At 41.2% G+C, this 17,738-nt stretch overlaps 1 protein-coding gene across 2 annotated transcripts; it reads right to left on the bottom strand.

Moving 5' to 3' along the window:
- Positions 1–3,621: 3,621 nt before the first annotated feature.
- On the bottom strand, positions 3,622–16,944 carry FBXO28 (F-box protein 28). Of its 2 annotated transcripts, none has more exons than XM_082277056.1 (5): positions 16,724–16,944; positions 10,778–10,887; positions 9,673–9,811; positions 7,055–7,250; positions 3,622–5,207 (listed from the first exon to the last, which is right to left on the bottom strand). In XM_082277056.1, the coding sequence occupies exons 1-5, from the start codon at positions 16,934–16,936 to the stop codon at positions 4,819–4,821; spliced, it is 1,047 nt and encodes a 348-aa protein (XP_082133182.1). In that variant the 5' UTR covers positions 16,937–16,944; the 3' UTR covers positions 3,622–4,818. The 2 variants fall into 2 exon arrangements, with proteins under 2 accessions (XP_082133182.1, XP_082133181.1); XM_082277055.1 differs by having other exon boundaries at positions 3,624–5,213.
- Positions 16,945–17,738: the final 794 nt, after the last annotated feature.

The following is a 17,738-nucleotide window of genomic DNA, read 5'->3' as shown; positions in this document are numbered from 1 at the left end:
CATGTGCAACAGGGCTATTGGAGGGGAAATTCAATCTCTACTTGGAAATGTTTGCAATCTAAAGTAGTGGACAAAGCACAGGATCCATAAAACACAGCACCTCTGTGAATGGTTTGCATGCATTTTGATTTGTGCATATTAGGGTGGGATTTAGAAATGAAAAATGCAGCAAGGAGGTGAGACATGGAAAAGGTTATGCTCAGCCTTCCCCTCCTTAGTCACAGAATGTGGATTGTGCGGACTGTGAGGACTGGTGCAGCATAAGAGGCTACGCAGATGTGTAGATTTCATCAAGGTGCCGTGACCTTGCAAGGTTTACTTTCTGGTCAGTGACCATTTCACAATAAACCAGGAAGCTTTGGGGTTGCCAGTGCAGCAGCTGACTGCAGAATTGCCAGGGCCACAAGTGTTTCGCTCAGCTGCGCTCCAAACACCACACGAAACGTTTCTGACAGCGTTCCCTTCTGGGTGTAGTTCAAGTATTAGCACTGCTATCCATCATTGTGCTAAAGACCTCCTCCTCCATGGGAAGGATCCTGCCAAAAGAAGGAGTGTGTCAGCTGGTGACAGAAGCATTGGAGGAGTGACAGCACATCAGGAGTTCAGTTCTCAGAGGCAGGTTTACAGCACTGCAAATGTACATAGGTTTGTAAATGGTCATGAATTTCAGTAGGGCAATTAAACAGAAGATCCCAGGTTTATAAACTAAACATTCCAGAGCAGTTAAACAAGCTTTAAACAACTGAAAAATATATATTAAATAGGAAAGCTTTGGACAACATAATTGCCCAAGTGTACTGGAGAGCAAAATGTCTCTCCTATTTAATCACTGAGTTTAATCACTGGTTTAGGCAGACCGTGTAACAAATCCAGATTCATTAGGTCTTCAGCAAGCCAATAGTTTTTGTATCTGACATTTTCCATTCCAAAGACAGTGAGATCCAGTACCTAGTGCGTCTTCAGCCAGCACAAAGCTTGAACAAAAATCCTGGAATGTTCACTTACATGTAAACCAAAGCCAGGAGTGCATCCTTGCCTAACAGGGAAGGTGAGATCCAGGTAGGACAACCATAAAAGTGGAGAGCTGGCCCAGACACAGTGCAAACTAGCACAGAAATGCAACTGGAGACTAACAGAATAGTTCACAACTAGCAGACATGTTCCAGAATAGTCCAAACTGAATTTACTTATTAATGAAGTAACAATCTATCACTGCAATTTGCTAGGTACCCTCTTAAAACTGTCAGAACACCAAGAAACCAGGAAATCCTCTCCTGTGCTGAGGCACATCCAACTATATCCTACGTCATCCTGTTTTCAAGAGGCTCTTGGTGTTGAAAATTCCTTTGGCAATCTTAGTGCTCCCCACAATTCACTGTTAGAAGATCTGAATAAGAGCAACTAAGTTTCTGTTCAATTCTGTCTTACCTTTTACATTAAGAAGTTACACAGAGGCATCTTTTGTAGCATTAATGAATTCAGTGATTAACGTGCAATGCTGAGCAAGTATCAGGAACTGAAGAAGTTCCATTTGTTTCCATCTGTTCTTTAATCCGTGAAATTTATCTTGCAGTCTTTCTTCCTTCAGTGCTTCCACCTATTACATCCATTAGTTCAGGTTTGGAGGGTCCTTACATACTGTAGTTACATAGAAGCTGTTCAATTTGGGAAGCAAGACCTGGTTGCAAACAGCTTTTCCCTCAAAAAAGTACCACTGTGGTATCTTTTGATCTCATTTTCACCATATTCACTAGGTATACAAATTTGTAAAAAAATCCCCAACCTTGCTATGAAATAAAAAGCTGTTTCCAAGCAAGCTGCTGTTTTTAGAAAAGCAGTAAAGCTGGCCTCAGTAGTTTTAAGTTATTTTAAGAAACTAAATGTAAGACACTTGAAATTGCTTTCTCTGTCAGCTCTGACCTTTTTTTCAATTTCAGCCCTTGACACAAGTACTAAAACTGAATAGTGGCTGCAAATAAATCAATTTTTTACACAACTTTGTGAACTACATCTCAGTCTCACTGGTTTAAGGCTCTCCCTTGAACAGATGATACAATCACTAATCACTACCAACGCTGTTTTGAGGCCGATACACCAACTCACATAAATGTACACAGACATTTAGAGTGAAAAGAGATTTAGTTTTACTTCAGGTGATTCATCAGCTTGTTCATATATTGCAAAATGCATCCCTTTTATTTAACAAGGGACAATTTGGTGTCAGAAATTAATGTTCCAGCTATTTTGTCCAAATGATTACTTCATTCTGTTTTCTCCATGTGTATATTTCTCTGATGTACATTCCAGCCCGAGAGCCCCCCGAGATCTCCCTCTCTCTGGGATGTGAAATAGAAAACACTGATGTACCTTTATTGTGGAATTTCTCAGAGCTGCCTTGTAACCATCCCCTCTACCCTGTAAGTTTCATGGGCCTCATTCCATTTGTCTGTCAGCACATGGAGGAGCAGGATGCACCTGCAATCCTGGAGCCCGTGATACTTCCTTGAGCTGAAGGTTCCAAGTTGGCACCGTTCACAGAGAACATTTCCCGTAAGAATAGGCTGTTCTTTTCCAGCTCAGTTTACACACAGCCAGAGATTCCCCAACACATACAGAAATGCTGCTCCTGAGGAACCTGAAACAATTTGTATACTGGGATGGTGTGGAGGGGCAAATTGTTTGCATATTCTAGAAATTCATAAAGAAATGAAAGTGAAGAATATTCAGAGATGTATCAATAAAGCTTTTCAGTAAATGCAATTCACAGGTTTATACTTGTTTGGAAGTATTTGACCACAGGTAGCTGGTAATTAGTCCATTCCAGGAATTTTTTATCACAAATAACCATTAAATGAATTTGTATCACACAGTAATTCTAGCTCTAATGCTGACCCTCTGACTCAAAATTGTTTTTTAAAAGATAAGGCATATGCCAGTATTTTTAATCTGAACAGCAGGTATCTATCTCCAAGATAGACTTAGCTGTAAAAAACATTCTGAGCTGTAGAGAACCAGTACAAGCAAAAGCTCAGTTAACCTTCCAAGTCTTCTCTCAGACAGCCTTTTATAATTTCCTTGATTATTAAGAAAAATGCCTTTCTTTTGGAAAAGACTCAAACTACTCAAGAAGTTTATTTGAAAACGAAATGTCTGTCAAATATTAGGCATTTGCAATGTTACTTCTGGTATGAGCTACTATGTTTTAGAAGTAAAAACTGTAGCTGAAGTTTCAGGAAAAATGTCAGCTTTCCACAATTATATAATATCTGACCAGACAACTTCTGATTTGTTTGGTGCTTTAAATACAGCCACTAGGTTATGCTGACAGCCATACAAAATGAACTTGCACTTTAACCCACAGTAGCAATATCAAGATTGTGAACAGCTACAAATGCAGCATTTGCATTTTCAGTGCCATACCAAGTTGAATTCAGAACCACCTAAAGACAAAGCAGCAGCTGGTTAAAAAAAGGAAACGTAAGTCAAATTATAAAGCTACACAGTTTAGTACATTAAAACAAAACCAAAGACAATGGTATTTGTATAAGATTCCAAAAATATACAGATGGGGGGTGGGGGGAATAATCACTGTACACAACTCTGAGGTGGTTAAAGTGACCAGAGAGACTGAACAGTGCAAGACATGCTTTTCCAGTTACAAGCTCAAAACAGAAGTGCAAAAGAAATTAAAGCTTTGTCTGCAGTGATTTACCTTTTAGGATAAGGAAAGCTTAGAATATTGTCATCAGTGTTACAGAGAAATTTCCACCCCAACCCCAACACAGACACACAAAATAGCTTGTTTTTCCGTAATACAGCATTTCACTCAAATGATGTCCCCGAGCTTCGTGACTCCAGGGACCATTTGTAGGTGTTCGATGTTGGCCTATGACCCAAGTGATGCACAGGCAGCCTCTCGATTCTCCAGCTTTGGCTAACAATAAATCCCTGCCTTCCAGGCAGGGCAAGTGGCAGCCACACAGCCCGGGCTCAAATGCTCCTGCCACTCACCTCCCCAGACCACCTTGCTGTAAGGAAGCCGTTGTGCTGAAAGCAGAGGCTAAGCTATGGCTGAGGAACAAAGGAATTGCTTGTCAGGTCTCTGTGCTCTCTGCCAGAGTTTAGAACAGTTTCAGGCAAGTGCTTTTGGCAGGCTGACTAAGCTGTACGTGCATTTATCCATGCAAATGTAGAATATGGCCCCCAAGACCTAGAACCAGGGTGTGTGCATGTGAAGACTGGATAGAAGGCCCTTCCATGTAAGTTTACAAAAATATATAGCCAATACTGTAGCTTAAGAAGTCAGTTTTACTCATTACAGAGAACCCCAAAAAGTATTAACTACTTTTCAGACATTCCAGACAAGGTCACTTGTAACAAAAAAGGTCAAGTTCTCAAAAACAAGGTTTTAAAAGCGGATCTTTCCTTCAAGTGAACAGGACATCTGTTTTTACGCTTAACCGTTTAGTCAGTTAAGACAATTTATTTAAGATTTCATGTGAACATATGCATAAACACAAATAACTTTACTTTTAAACACATCTGCACGGAAAAAAAGGTTAACCCTTCAAAACATAACAGAGCAGGTCTGGTTAGTATGTAGCTATTGCAAATCTTAAAGATTCTGTGCATTAGGCCCACCCATATAGAAAGCAGGGGAAAAGTCAATGAAAGAAAATTACTGTTCAAGTCTAAGTGGTGTTTTGAAGAGCCAGCAGGCTAAGTGACACCATGAAGCTGGTCACAGTATCCAAACAAGCAGACCTGCTTGGGCTACTAGAGCAGTGTATCCTCCTGAAGGCGCCATCTCCTCCCGAGTTATTTTCTGTTCCGAAGGCGTTTAGATTTCCTAGGACAGTCTGTGGAATCAACCGCCTTCCTCCGTTTCCTGGGAGATTGTTCATTTGAGCCGGAACCTGAAGAATTCCCTACTGTGCTCTCCATCACCTCTCGCAGCTTGCGCTCCAGCTCAGCCAAGCGGGCATTCTGTTCCCCAATGATTTGGGTTTGCTCAAGCAGTTTCTGGTCTTGATCCTGGAGCTGCTTCTGCTGCTCCTGCACTTTGACGCGCAGCTCCGAGATCTCCCGCTTTAACGCCGTCAGGCCCGTGCCATTGGCTTTCACCTGCTGCTGCAGTTTGGTGACTTCCTGCCTGGAAGGGCTCTGCTTGGAGAACAGCTGCATTGTTGTCAGTGCTGCAGAGGGCCCTGGAACTTCAGAGAGAACTGTGATTAATCCTCTGCAACTTAGAAATGGTGTCCCGGTGTTCATATTTTGCTTACCCCTACTCCCCACATGAATCTGAATACTGGTTGCAATTTATGAACAGGTAAACAGATTTACAGTCACTTAAGTGTCTAACAAGAACATGTGGTAGTCTTAGAGCACAACCAGTTTAATTTAAAATACTTACAGCTTTTCAGTAATCTGGAAAAAAGTTCGTAATTCATTTCCTGTATATAAGCCCCCCTCCTTTGGCTGTATCAAAAATTGCATAGAGATACTGTGTTGTCATCTAGACTTACTGTCCCAGATGTTAAGACAAAACCCCACAAAACATCTATAAATTACTTAATATGGAATAGTTAAGACGGAATAAATATCTTTCATTAGAGCAGCAAAATTCTGCTGTTTTAGTTGCAGACAGCTAAAGTTCTAAAATTTTGTAGTTTGGAACTTAACAAGGTATTTCAGTATAACTTACATTTTAGAAGAAAGGAATTTATTTTCCATGCTTCTTTAGAATCACTCTTCCTAAGCACTAAAACCATACTGGAATCTGAGCTTGGAACTGTTGATTCTAATAAATTTCCTGCAAATCAAGGAGACTAACAGCTACAGTATAATTTCTTTCACTTTCTCTGCCATAAAAGATATCTATCACTTTTGCTGCCATTATACTCTTCTAGCAAGGCTGTGCAAGTAAGGTGCAACTTTAACTGCTCTACAAACAGAAGAGTCTGGAACAGTCATCCTCATTTTCCTCCTTTTTGTCCATTAGGATGCCAGCACAGCTACCATTATGTGACACTAATGGAGAGGTTATGCCCTTCCCTCAACAAGAGAGAGGCATTTTATGCACCACAAAGCCTTGAAAAGTTGATTGGCATCAACTGTGGGTTTGGGCAATACTTCCTCAGCTGAGAGGCTCAGTATATATTAACACGTATAATTAATAAAAAACTTAAACCCATATATAATTTCTTTAAAAGTATATAATTAAAAAAATGAAAGTATAACTAACAGGATATAATTAAAAGGTGGCATACACACTTATGGCTAAAAGGATGGACAGGACATACAAGAAACAAAAGCATCAGCAATAGGGCTATTGTTCTTGCTTAAGATGGGGGTTTTTTCCACAAATTTTACTAAGTTATCCTTCTAGAGAGTTAAATTTCACAGTTCCTAAAGTGTGAACATGTCCTGTATAGGGAAAACGCTACAATTTTACCAATATTTTGCCTTTTACCATTAGGATAACTTCGGCCATGAGGCAACTACCTTAGAGTTTGGTTAACAAAAGTTCTGGAAAGTCTGACATATGAGGGGCCAGTTTAATGGCTTATTTATAGACCGTTATTTTAATTGCTTTTTCACTATTACCTGGAACTATTTTGCTTGTTAGTGCATAAAATAGTACCCCCAGTAAAGCAAAAAAGCCCATTCTAGCCCTCTGTGTACTACTACAGCTTAAGCAAATTCATTTGCTGCTTGTCCTAAAAATAAAAGGCATCGAGTTGTCATCTCACGTGCTAAATTTCAACCAAATGCAGTGATAGAGTCTCATTCAGTGGTGGCACAAAAGCATTTGTTTAACAAATACACACTATGCATAATTCTAACATACATTCAAGTGACTGTTCTTTTGGTAGCACAAAGGCTCCTTAAATTTCAAAGCAAATGAATTTCAGTTAGCATTCTTAAGAAACAAGTATCATCAATATTTACGTAATAAAGCTCCCATTTAAGGGAGGGAGCTTTAAAAACATACAGTGCTGTGATTTTTTACAGAAAAACTAAATAAAACTTAACTATACGTTGGAATTAATACCTGGGGCAGTTCCTATTAGACGTCCCGATACATCTGACCCAGGCATCTTTCTTTTCAGTATTGGAACAATCTTCTCATCAAAATATTCCATAGCCATGGAGGAAATGTCCCTTAGTTCTTGAAGAACTTCATGAGCTCTCTGAGGAGCTCTTGTAGAGTTTACATATCTTAGCACTCGATAAATTTCATCTATTACCTAAAACATTTAAGAAGAATTAGGATTTTCTGATAAAGGCAAGATTATTTGTTTGTTCTAGGAATTCTGGCATATTCAGAGGTTTTTACCACATAACAGTTGCACACTACTGTGTGTTTTAGTTCCAGATCAGCCTTTTGAAGTGCTGTTCATTATATATCAGAGAAGCTATTCATTTAAACTATCACAACAGCTCTCTTCAAAGTCATGAAATAATGCTCATTGTGTGAAATTTTAAGTACAGCCATAGCTGACTTACAAGTTATATAATCTATACTCAGCAGAGCATGATCATTTCCTTCAGGAGAACCTGGAGCACGAAGCCCCAAAGCAGAGCAGTCACTACCCCTGCCAGTTATGAAACACGTAATTGGAGAAGCAAGAATTAGCATTATGTCAGCCTGAAGAGCTGTAAATATTTACTTGAGTCCACTTCCATATACACAAAATATTGCAAATTCAGATTAAGTCCAAAATGTACTTGTTTACAAAACACCAATCCACTAAGGACAGAGAACAAAACTCCCTTATAGGTTTGGGAAACAAGCCCTTTGGTTAGGAGAGATACAGAGAGATGAAGGGTGTCTCATTAATTTATGAATTATAGTCTGAGGCAGGTCAAGATAGGAGTGCTGATCTCTTACCCAAAGCTACACAGGTATTTTGCACAGGATTAAGAATGTTTGAAGTGTTTCCTGAAGAACACACATAATAAGGATCTTGTAATACAGTTGCACCTTTTGTTCTGATAAATGAAGTTTAGCTAAAAAGTTGCAAAAGTAGACAAGACCTAAGCTTCTCATCAAGCAACACAACAAAAGACTTCTCTAATTTCATTCACTTTTTATCCTGTTAGCAACAACATCCTCAATATAGAACCTTGCAGCAGTGCTCTGCTATCACACAGAATGCTGAACCTCAAATCAGGATTTGCATATTCTACCACAAATTCACTTCCTGGCAGTTCTGTAGTGAAATTTCCTGAGGGAAGCAAAGCAGGTGGGAGGGAAACCACAGACTAAGTGAACACTAAGCCTTAAATCTGATTGACCAAAATATTAATCTTGAGCGAACTGGTAACTGTGTTGAGAGAGCAGCAGTGCTAGCAAACTCACACACTAAGTAAATAATTTCTTTAAAAAATCCACAGACTTTTTAGCAGTGTTGTCAAAATAAAATCAAGGTCCTTACAAGTTGGTGCCCAGAAGGAAAATGGCTGGCAAGCTCACCTGCCCAACTCCTGCCCATCCCTGGTCTAGAGTGAGTACTGCCTTTCCCTCTACTCTTCAAAGTAGTAGGGCAACACTTTTTTATAAGTATTCCATTTACCATGTAAGTATCAGGGACTCGAGTTCATTTGACTTTGTTATTTTAATTTTTTAAAAATACATGGGATATAAAAAATAGAATGTAAAGTCAAATAAGAATATAATTTAAAAATAATTAAATATCAAGTCAACAGGAGTGTACAGAAATAGTTACTTCTTCAAGATAAGAATGCATTCCACATCCACAGTTTATCCTACCACTGCTTGCAGAAATGCCTGCATGCTTCCCCAGAATCCAAGAGAGAACTTTTCCATTCATCCCACTGCAATTCAGTTCTCTGCCCACAAAAAAGTAACACAAACATATCCGAACCTTACATGGAAAGATCAATGAACAGAGCATTAGGATAATGTTCACTGATCTAATTTAATCCCTGAGCTGTACCAGTCTTCCTCTGAGCATGATTTCATCAATTCCCCTGTGCACTGGTGATTTCACAGCTTATAAAACACTGGTATCTCCATGTACATCTTGCCTGCATAATTTATATTTAACACTGGGTTAGTATTCTGAAACACCAGAACTGCTCAGTAATGTTCCCATTTAACATACTTTACATTTAAAACTAATTCCACCTACTGTGCAACAATATACCATCCACTGTAGTACTGAACAGTGTTTTGACATACTAAATGTCTTAATTCAATTAACCTGAAGTACTCAAATCCTTAAGAAAGGTGCATAAAATCTCGATTGACTGAGTGCTTAGTGTTTTATGTAGTCTAAATTACTACATCTTCAGATGGCCTGATCACATGTTTTTTCTAAAAGGTTGTAGAGCATCAGTATACCACCAGTCAACCATCAGAATCAAGAGAGAATCTAAGGGCAAATAGAAATCAAATTTTAAATCATTAATATTTAAATACAGTCTGGTTTATTAATTTCAGACTGCGTGGTAAAACAGTATTGGCTTGTAGGTTTGTTTGCAAGTATCTGAAACACAGTTTATATATATATATGTATGTATGCAAAAACATATATATATACACACACTCTCTCTATCAATTTACCCCAGCTGTGCCAGGTTAAGTTACAAAATGCTATTTTTTAAACACAGATACACATTCATATAATATAGTCTACATTTTACCTTTCCAGGTATGAAGCAACAGAGATTGGAATCCACATACTTCATGAAAGTCATATTTAAGAGAGAGAGTCTTGTTTCCACAGCAGCAAGGATGTCTGCATGACGAGCTAATGAATGGTTTCTCCTTTCTGACTCCCGTCTAGGAAACAGACCACAAGGTGACACTGATTTAACAAGGAGTCAAAAAATCAAACTGTAACATTTGTCACATTAATTTCACCCTTAAAACCCTGTAGCCACTAACATTTGTCTTCATGGAAATAAAAGATACAGATTGAGACGCAGCTCGTAACAGCATATACTACACTTTCTTAGACAAAATTTGTTCTCTAAATAATTACTATACTTTATGTGATCTATAAACTCAGTATGTAATTTAGGACTTTTTAAGAACAAGGTTTCAGTATTAACTATCAGCAGACACTGAGTGAGTGTGAATATTTTTATCTCCCCCCACCCATGGTCAGTACTTCAATGTAATTGAAATAATAAATGGAATATATTACTAGTGCTTGCTGTGAAGTGTAGGTTGAGATAGAAATGCTTTTTGACAAAGGATCTCTATGATAAGTAGCATTTAGTTGCTTCACTCTGACTGGGAAATCTGAAAGGACACAGCAGCAGCTGCACTTATTCACTGGGAAGAGGAAGAAAGACATTGTTTTAGTGAGAAACCAGTTCCCAGTAATGCTCACATGTCAAATCCCTTTTCCTTGCTCCTGTTTAATCCTTGTCAGCGAAAAACCTTGCCCTTTTTCTAAGCAAAAAACTTGCTTTGATAAATTATCAGTGAAGGCAGTTGGTCTTGAAAAGGAATGGCATTTATTCATTCCCAGGAATCCTCGCTTGATCTGCCAGAAGAGTTGAGCAATACAGAACCCAGTCTTCTCTGTTTGAAATACCAGATATACTTTTCACACTATTATTCTGTAATTAAATCTTAGGTTCAAGGTGCTTTTAGAAAAAAAAAATGAAATAAAGGCAAAAGTGACTCAAATTTTCAAGATGCATAAGAGGAATTAGCCAGAAAGGAATTCCTTTTCAATAATCTGCTTAAATTAATCTAACACAATTAAATTTAATTACAGTTTTAACTGGTACATACCTTGGAAGCTGAGCTTTAACTTGCTTCTGACACAAGTTGTGGTATCTTTCCACTTTCAGAAATCCCTGATTTAACATCCTCTGGCAAACCAAGTCCATTCGCTTACAAACCTGTATTTAAGTAAAAAGAAATCTTAAGGCTCAGTTAAGGCCACAAGTCACTTTTAGCATTATCTTACCCCTACTTGCCAGGTAGCAAAAAATTCTCTTAACTGTGTTTTGTTCCATTTCAACAAGCAAGAACTGCAGTTGAGATTAAGGCATTCCCATCTCCACCAAAGATCATGATACTCCAAAAAGGAGCAGCTATGTCCCACACAGTTCACAAATAAATCTATTGATTTTGCCTAACAAGAGACAGTCGGCTGAATGCCACCTGTTAGAAGCAGATACAATTTCCCCTGATTGTAATGGAAGTTGCAAATGCCCATGCCTGGCTTTTAGCATGGTCTCCAGAGTGATTCTGGTGTATCAAGTTAGTATTTTGTAATCTCAAAAAAAGAAACCTTTAAAGACAAGAAATCATAGTGGTTTTCTTCCAGTGTTGAAGGTTTATGTTTTTTTTGAAGTCAACCACAATTAAATTTAAAAACACCTGCAAAACACTGCACATGGAACAAGATTCTCCTTTTCGTATAAAAAAGTCTTTTCTCCTCTGTTTAAAGGATTCCTTTATTTGCTATGTTGGACACCAATAGTCTCAGGGTTTTTTTGCCCCACAGATTTAGGAATAAGGGACATTAAGAGCTGCAGAAGATATAATAAACTGCTAAAGTTAACTGTTTCCCTTCACAAAGTTACTGGTTACAGGACAAAGGCAACTTGTACAAAAGTTTAAAGCAATTGCTATTCAGTTCTGAAGATGCAAGACCTTAGTGACCCAACTGTTCTTCGAAATTGTTTTGGTTTTGTTGGGTTTTTTTAGGTATTAAAGTCCACAGCTCCCACTGTGACCGCCCCCCCTTGCCAAGAAATAAGCTTCTTTTTTTTTTTTTTTTTTTTAATAAATACTCCTTTCCTCCATACACTCCTCATTTCATAACTTTTAAGTCCATGTAAGTTTATACCTGCAGGAAGGAGATTCTCACTTCTCCCAGAGAAGCTTGCAATTACTTTGTGTAATGCCTTCTGTATAAACAGAAGGAAGTTCTGCTTTGTGAGTCTTCCTCTAGTCACAGCTGGTTTAAGGTGTGTGAGAACTGACCATTTTCAGACAGATCTGTATGAACAGGCCATTAAGCAGTGACTGTGGCTCTGTCCATACTCCTCGGTATTAGATCTTTCTGGTTAACACAGAAGGATGAGACAGGCAAACCGCAGAGGGAGAGTCTTAGCACACTCTGCCCCACATTCAGTGATCCAGTTAAATCATCCCCTGTGTATATGGAAAAATGCTGGCCCTTCCTACAGGAAGGAGGAAACCGTTCTTTTTTCCCTGAGCTCGTAGCTCCAGGGGCGCAGGGATTTAAATCGTTTTTGAGTCGGGGCTTTGCAGCTTTCCCGCAGCCCGAACGGTACCGAGTCCCTGGAGCAGGAGCTGGTACCTGCACAAGGCTGCGTCAGCTCTGCAGCTCCCGGCACAGGAGGAAAACAAGCTCCAGCCACGCTCAGCTCCGCGCTCGGAGGCGGCAGAGAGGGTTTTAACCTCGTGCACAGTGACATCTGGTGGCAGAGAGGCCATCCCAGGGAGCTGCAGCCCAAGACACGAACCGCACTGGGGGGTTTTAATCTTCCTCCTTTGCTTACCCTACACAGCATGAAGAATTATTTGCTCCAGTTTCTCAGCATTACCCATATTTATGCCAATAATCAGCCTAGAACCCAAACACCAGTAGCACCAGAAATCGAAAGTGTTTGTTTACAACTTATTTTATCAGTCATCTCTTAATTCTCAGCTGGCTCACCATGTAAACCATACATAGCACCTACATTTATAGGAAAATACACCTCTTCTAGACTGCAGTCAGTCATATGTACAGTAGCATCATTATACTTTCAGAGGTCCATAGTAGTCCAAGACAGCTTGATATTAGCTATTGGACAGATCATAAGTTGTATTTCCTTATACTTGTTTTTGCAATTTTGGTGAATATATTCTTATTCTAGTCACAGAGCTGAAAGAGGCTGTGTTTCCTCAAAGGTCAAGTCCAACCGGGCCCTGTGTTCAAATTTCAGGATTAGAAAGGTATTCCAAGTCCATGTGAAAAGCAGAAAGAGAGGTTGCTTCTTCATGTGCTGACTTTTACATGATAACAGCTTTCTATGATCCTATGAATTATTTTTCCACTTCATTTGTAAACAAACTAAAATGACACAATCTACTAATTTCCGTTTCCTCAAGCATGTCTCATTTCTTCCAAGCTTCACTACCAGATAACCAACTCCAAAATAGATATAAATACCCTGGAGTATTTAGATTGTTCTTTTTCTTAGAGGGCACACAGAACCATGTTCTGTAAAATGCCTTTTTTTAGGGTAAAGTAAGTGGCAAAATGTTTATGACTTCATCAAGAAACTTTAAAATAGAAATGCCTGTAAATACAAACTGACTGAAACTGGGAATATTACAGCCATGTTGTCCAAAGGCTATCAGTCCTTACTAGGGCTGTGCAGGAAATAAGCACAAGTTTGCTGCAGAACCTAAGTCAATTCTGATGTGTATCAGAATCCAAGATAACCTTCTCAGAGTGTTCATGGGAGGAGGTCATGGATTGTGTGATTTTAATCATGCTTGTTGTAGTAATAGCCTGAATGGAAGTGCCTTTCCAAGCTCAAACATGTGACTGAAAAAGAAACTGGAATATAAGAATTTCATTATTATCCCACTGAGGTAAAAATTTCAAAGCTTCTGCAAGTCACTAAAAATATCACAGTAAGAGGAGCCTTCAAAAGCTGGAAGATAGCAAGCTTCCCTGTCAGCATGCACAGTAGGTTTGTCCAGAGCAGTACAGCTTCAGACATAGGGATCTTTGGGGTTTTCTGTGTTTCTCTCATGGTGACTATCAGAGAAAGTAGATGAAGTAAATACTCAGAAGGGCTGAAAGCAAAATGCTGCTGCTTTTCCTCTCATTCACTTAGTCTGAACAAAAGTTTGACAGCTCAAGATTTCCCTCATTTCAGACATGACTGCTCTCTGAATATCTATTGTTTAGTCTCTGTTCCTTAGATCTACTTCACTTCTTAACCAGTAGGTGCTTCAATTTATGCTTTCACACGCAGTAACCCCAGGAATAGCAGAAAGCATTATGCTCAGGAAAGCAAGTGCTTTTTGCACAATGAGGGGCCCATGGTCTTGCCTTGCAGTCATCACAAGCAGGAAATGTTCTTTACCTCATCCTCTGGTGACAGAAAAAGACTTCAGGATCTTATGCCCGAGATTATGCTGCACATAAACAATGCTTGTTTCTGTCTCCATTTCAATCTGAAAACATTCTGGTGTTCTATATCCTCCCACTCAGCCAACTCCTTAGGCTGTTGTCTTGTATACACTGTAGATCCAAACCCAGTTCAACTGTAAGAATTTATTTGTCACCTTTTTTTATGGGTCACTGAGCTAAGGTGATCCAAAATAAAAAGCAGATTAGGACATCCATTCCTACCATGCTGGGACCCAGAGAATGCATGAAAATGACTGGTTTAGGGAATCCACATTTTTTGTCTAAACAAGTATGATCAAACTTTATTTAGGTTGATTGATGTCCTGGGTTTTCCTGCCTTCCTCAAGATGCTTTATCCCGGGGAATCCCACATTCTAAGGGGTAATGAGTCTGCTTTTTGGGCACATTTCTAATATGCATGAGACCTGAGCAATTTAATACCTGTCATTCAATTAATGTGCTCCTGCAATGTATCTTTAGCAGAAAAGATACACTCATTCATCTTTGAGAAGCAGCTCAAGTCAGTTCTCACAGAAAACAAAAATTTACTGTTTGTGCCAGGCAGATCTTAGAGCAGGGATATACAGATCCTTCCAAAGGCCACTCACCACCTTGAAAAATCCAAAAGTCATGAAATTCCATTATGAATTTATGCCTAAGCATTGCTATTTTTAAAGGCTACCTTAATTCTCTGTCAACAGCACCTGGAGCTATGAAGAACATTGTGTGTCTGCCTCTCAGTGAATTGCCAGAAGAACACCTTCAGCTCTGAACAGCCACCCGAAAGACCCAGCTGATCAAGCTTATGGGCTCAAACCGGAGGGGCTTTGATTCTTTACATTACTGCTGGTTAACAAAAGACTACTTTCTTCTCAGAAGAATGCTCATAATGCCTTCTGATGTGCTTAAGGGAACAGCTAGGAATTTGATGGAGATTAATTTTCTTGGCTGTCACTGACTCAAAAACTAAAAATAGGGAAAGACCAACTGAATAGTTTCCTTCATTTTACGCCCAGTATTGTTCTATGTATGTGTCAAAGTTGGTATTTATCCAGCCTGGTTTTGCATATTTCTGAAACTTCTGAAAGGGGCTGTCCTCTTCTGGAAAAAGGAACTTGGAGATGCTATATAAGAAAGCATAAAAGTGTTACATTTTACTTCTTAAGTGCCAGTGAGAGTTAAACAGCTGGTTTAGTCCTGACATCATCATCTTTCCTACTGACCTTCACTGCCAACACAGCATTGCTTACAAACACTTCGTGCTAGAGGAAGAAAAAGCCTTCTATTGACTTGTGAGAGCTCCCACAGGCACTACCATTCATAAGATGCAACGGGAAAGGTGCAGCCACGAGCTGTGCCTGGCATTGCAATTCCGACCCTGAAACGTGGCATATCCAAACACCATGTGATGTACTTCCCTTCCCTTTGGTCAAACTGCAAGTACCACCCGTGATCTTGAGGATGTCCTGTGCAGGGCCAGAAGCTGGACTTCCATGATCCTTGTGGCTCCCTTCTAACTCAGGCTATTCTGTGGTTCTCAAAGTACATCTCTTTTACAGATCCATTACCTACTCCTACAGAAGAAGCTGAAATCTTCAGTGCACTGACAGCACACTAGAAATATTTAGGAACTGGTGTGCTTGGAGTAGTATAAATAAGATCATATTTTCTGCTTGAAGAGCTTTTGTTTTAAAGTTACAGTCAGGATGCAACACTTCAGGTTGCCGATCCAGGACAGAGACAGTCCAATTTCCTGCAGAAATATGCTTATAATATTATCCGGTTTAGACTAATCGAGTTCTTAAAATAGAAACGATACAGTACATGCACGTTTACTGAGAGTTACATAACCTGTGCATTAATTCCCTCACTATTATTCCATTTAGAACCTCGTAAGAGATTCAGTAAGACAGCAGCATATCATAATGTGACATGGTTTACATCAGGCTCCTTATGCAGGCAGTTAAATATTGATATACATTGATCTCCTCGCTGACAGCTGCGGGGTTTTTTGGCATTATCAAGTTCAGAGGTGCAGATACTACATGTTATTAGATCTACCACTAAGACTGAAAGAAGCAGGCAGTCTTTTTTGGTTTTTTTACATCTTCTTTTTTGACCCACATTTCTAGATAAGGGAGGGTTCTTGGAGCAGCAGGCTCACCACGTCCTACACTCGTAGGCTTAAGCTCTATAAGTAAAAATAAACACACATATGAGACACAATAGACTACCCACCCCAACCAGTCACTAAGAGAAATGAGCCTCCAGCAGCCCGGTGCTTTCTCACAGAGCGCGAAAGGAATTAAAGAAGTAAGAGACGGTAAAAAGAGCTTTAGGAGTGCTTGTATGGAAGCGCACGCCGAGACTGGAGAAGGGATAAAGCCCCATCCCACCCATCCCACCTCATCCAGCCCCCTCCCCGGCGAACGCAGCAGCCCGGCGGGGGGCGCCCGGTCCGCCGAGAGCCCCGCACCTGCCCCGGGCCAGGCGGGCTGAGCCCCGCGGGCCGAGCCCGGCCCGGCCGCAGCGGGGCCCCCGCCCCGCTGCCTCCCCTCCGCGGCCCCTACCAGGCGCAGCTGGCTCGTCTCATCGTAGGACAGGAAGCTGAGGATGCTCTCGATGGCCACGATAGGCAACCCCATGAGCGTGTTGCTCTGAGGCGGCGGCTCCATGGGCGCCAGCGACTCGGCGGCCTCCGGCAGCGGAGCTGGGGAGAGCCGCGCCGAGCCCGGGGCGCCGCCTTCGCCCTCCGACACGAGCCGCTCCTCCGGCGCCGCCATCTTGGAGCCCGTCCTTCCTCCGCGGGGGAACGGTACCGCCCCTCTGTGACGCCCCTTCCGCAGCCGTCACGGGCAGCCCCGCCCGGGCGTTCCCTCAGGCAACGGAGGGAGATGGAACTTGGAGTGTTGCTGCGGCGCTCGAGGCTTGGGTTACCGCCGCTGCCCGGGAAGCCGTTCGCGAGCGGGGGCCGGAGGGATGGTGCCCGACTCTTGTGGGTGGTGCCCAGAGACAAGACAAGGAGCAAGGGCCGTAGACTAACACACAAGAAGTTCCCCAGCGTGAGGGAGAATTTTTTAAGCTGAGGGTGGCAGAGCTCTGGAACAGGCTGCCCAGGGAGGTCCTGGAGTCTCCCTCTCCAGAGACATTCAAACCCCTCCTGGAGGCGTTCCTGTGTCACCTGCTCCAGGTCACCCTGCCTTGGCAGGGGGTTGGACTGGGTGATCTCCAGAGGTCCCTTGCGACCCTGGCAGTTCTGTGATTCCCATGCAGGATTCCCACCCTCTCCGTGTGGAGTTTGTCCCTACTACCCAACCTGAGCTTCCCCCGAAGCGGCTTTAGAGCATCCCCTCGTGTGCTACGGCTGGAGGCCGGAGAGGAGGGATGAGTGCCTCCCTCTCCATGCCCCTCCTGAGGAAACTCTGTGGGAAGGACCTCCCAAAACTCTATGGCTGCTGCCGCGCAGGAGTCCAGCAGTGCTCTCTCCGCACAGGCACAGTGACCTACCGAGAGAATGTGGCTGGATTACAGCAAGGCAGCTACAGCATAGAAAATACCCCTGTAGCTCCTAAGTAAGACACAACT

This window comes from Coloeus monedula (genome assembly GCF_965178545.1).
Source record: "Coloeus monedula genome assembly, chromosome: 2".
In the NCBI taxonomy this organism is placed as follows: domain Eukaryota; kingdom Metazoa; phylum Chordata; class Aves; order Passeriformes; family Corvidae; genus Coloeus; species Coloeus monedula.
The sequence above is the reverse complement of the archived record's forward strand: the minus strand, read 5'-3'. Positions and strand labels throughout refer to the sequence as shown.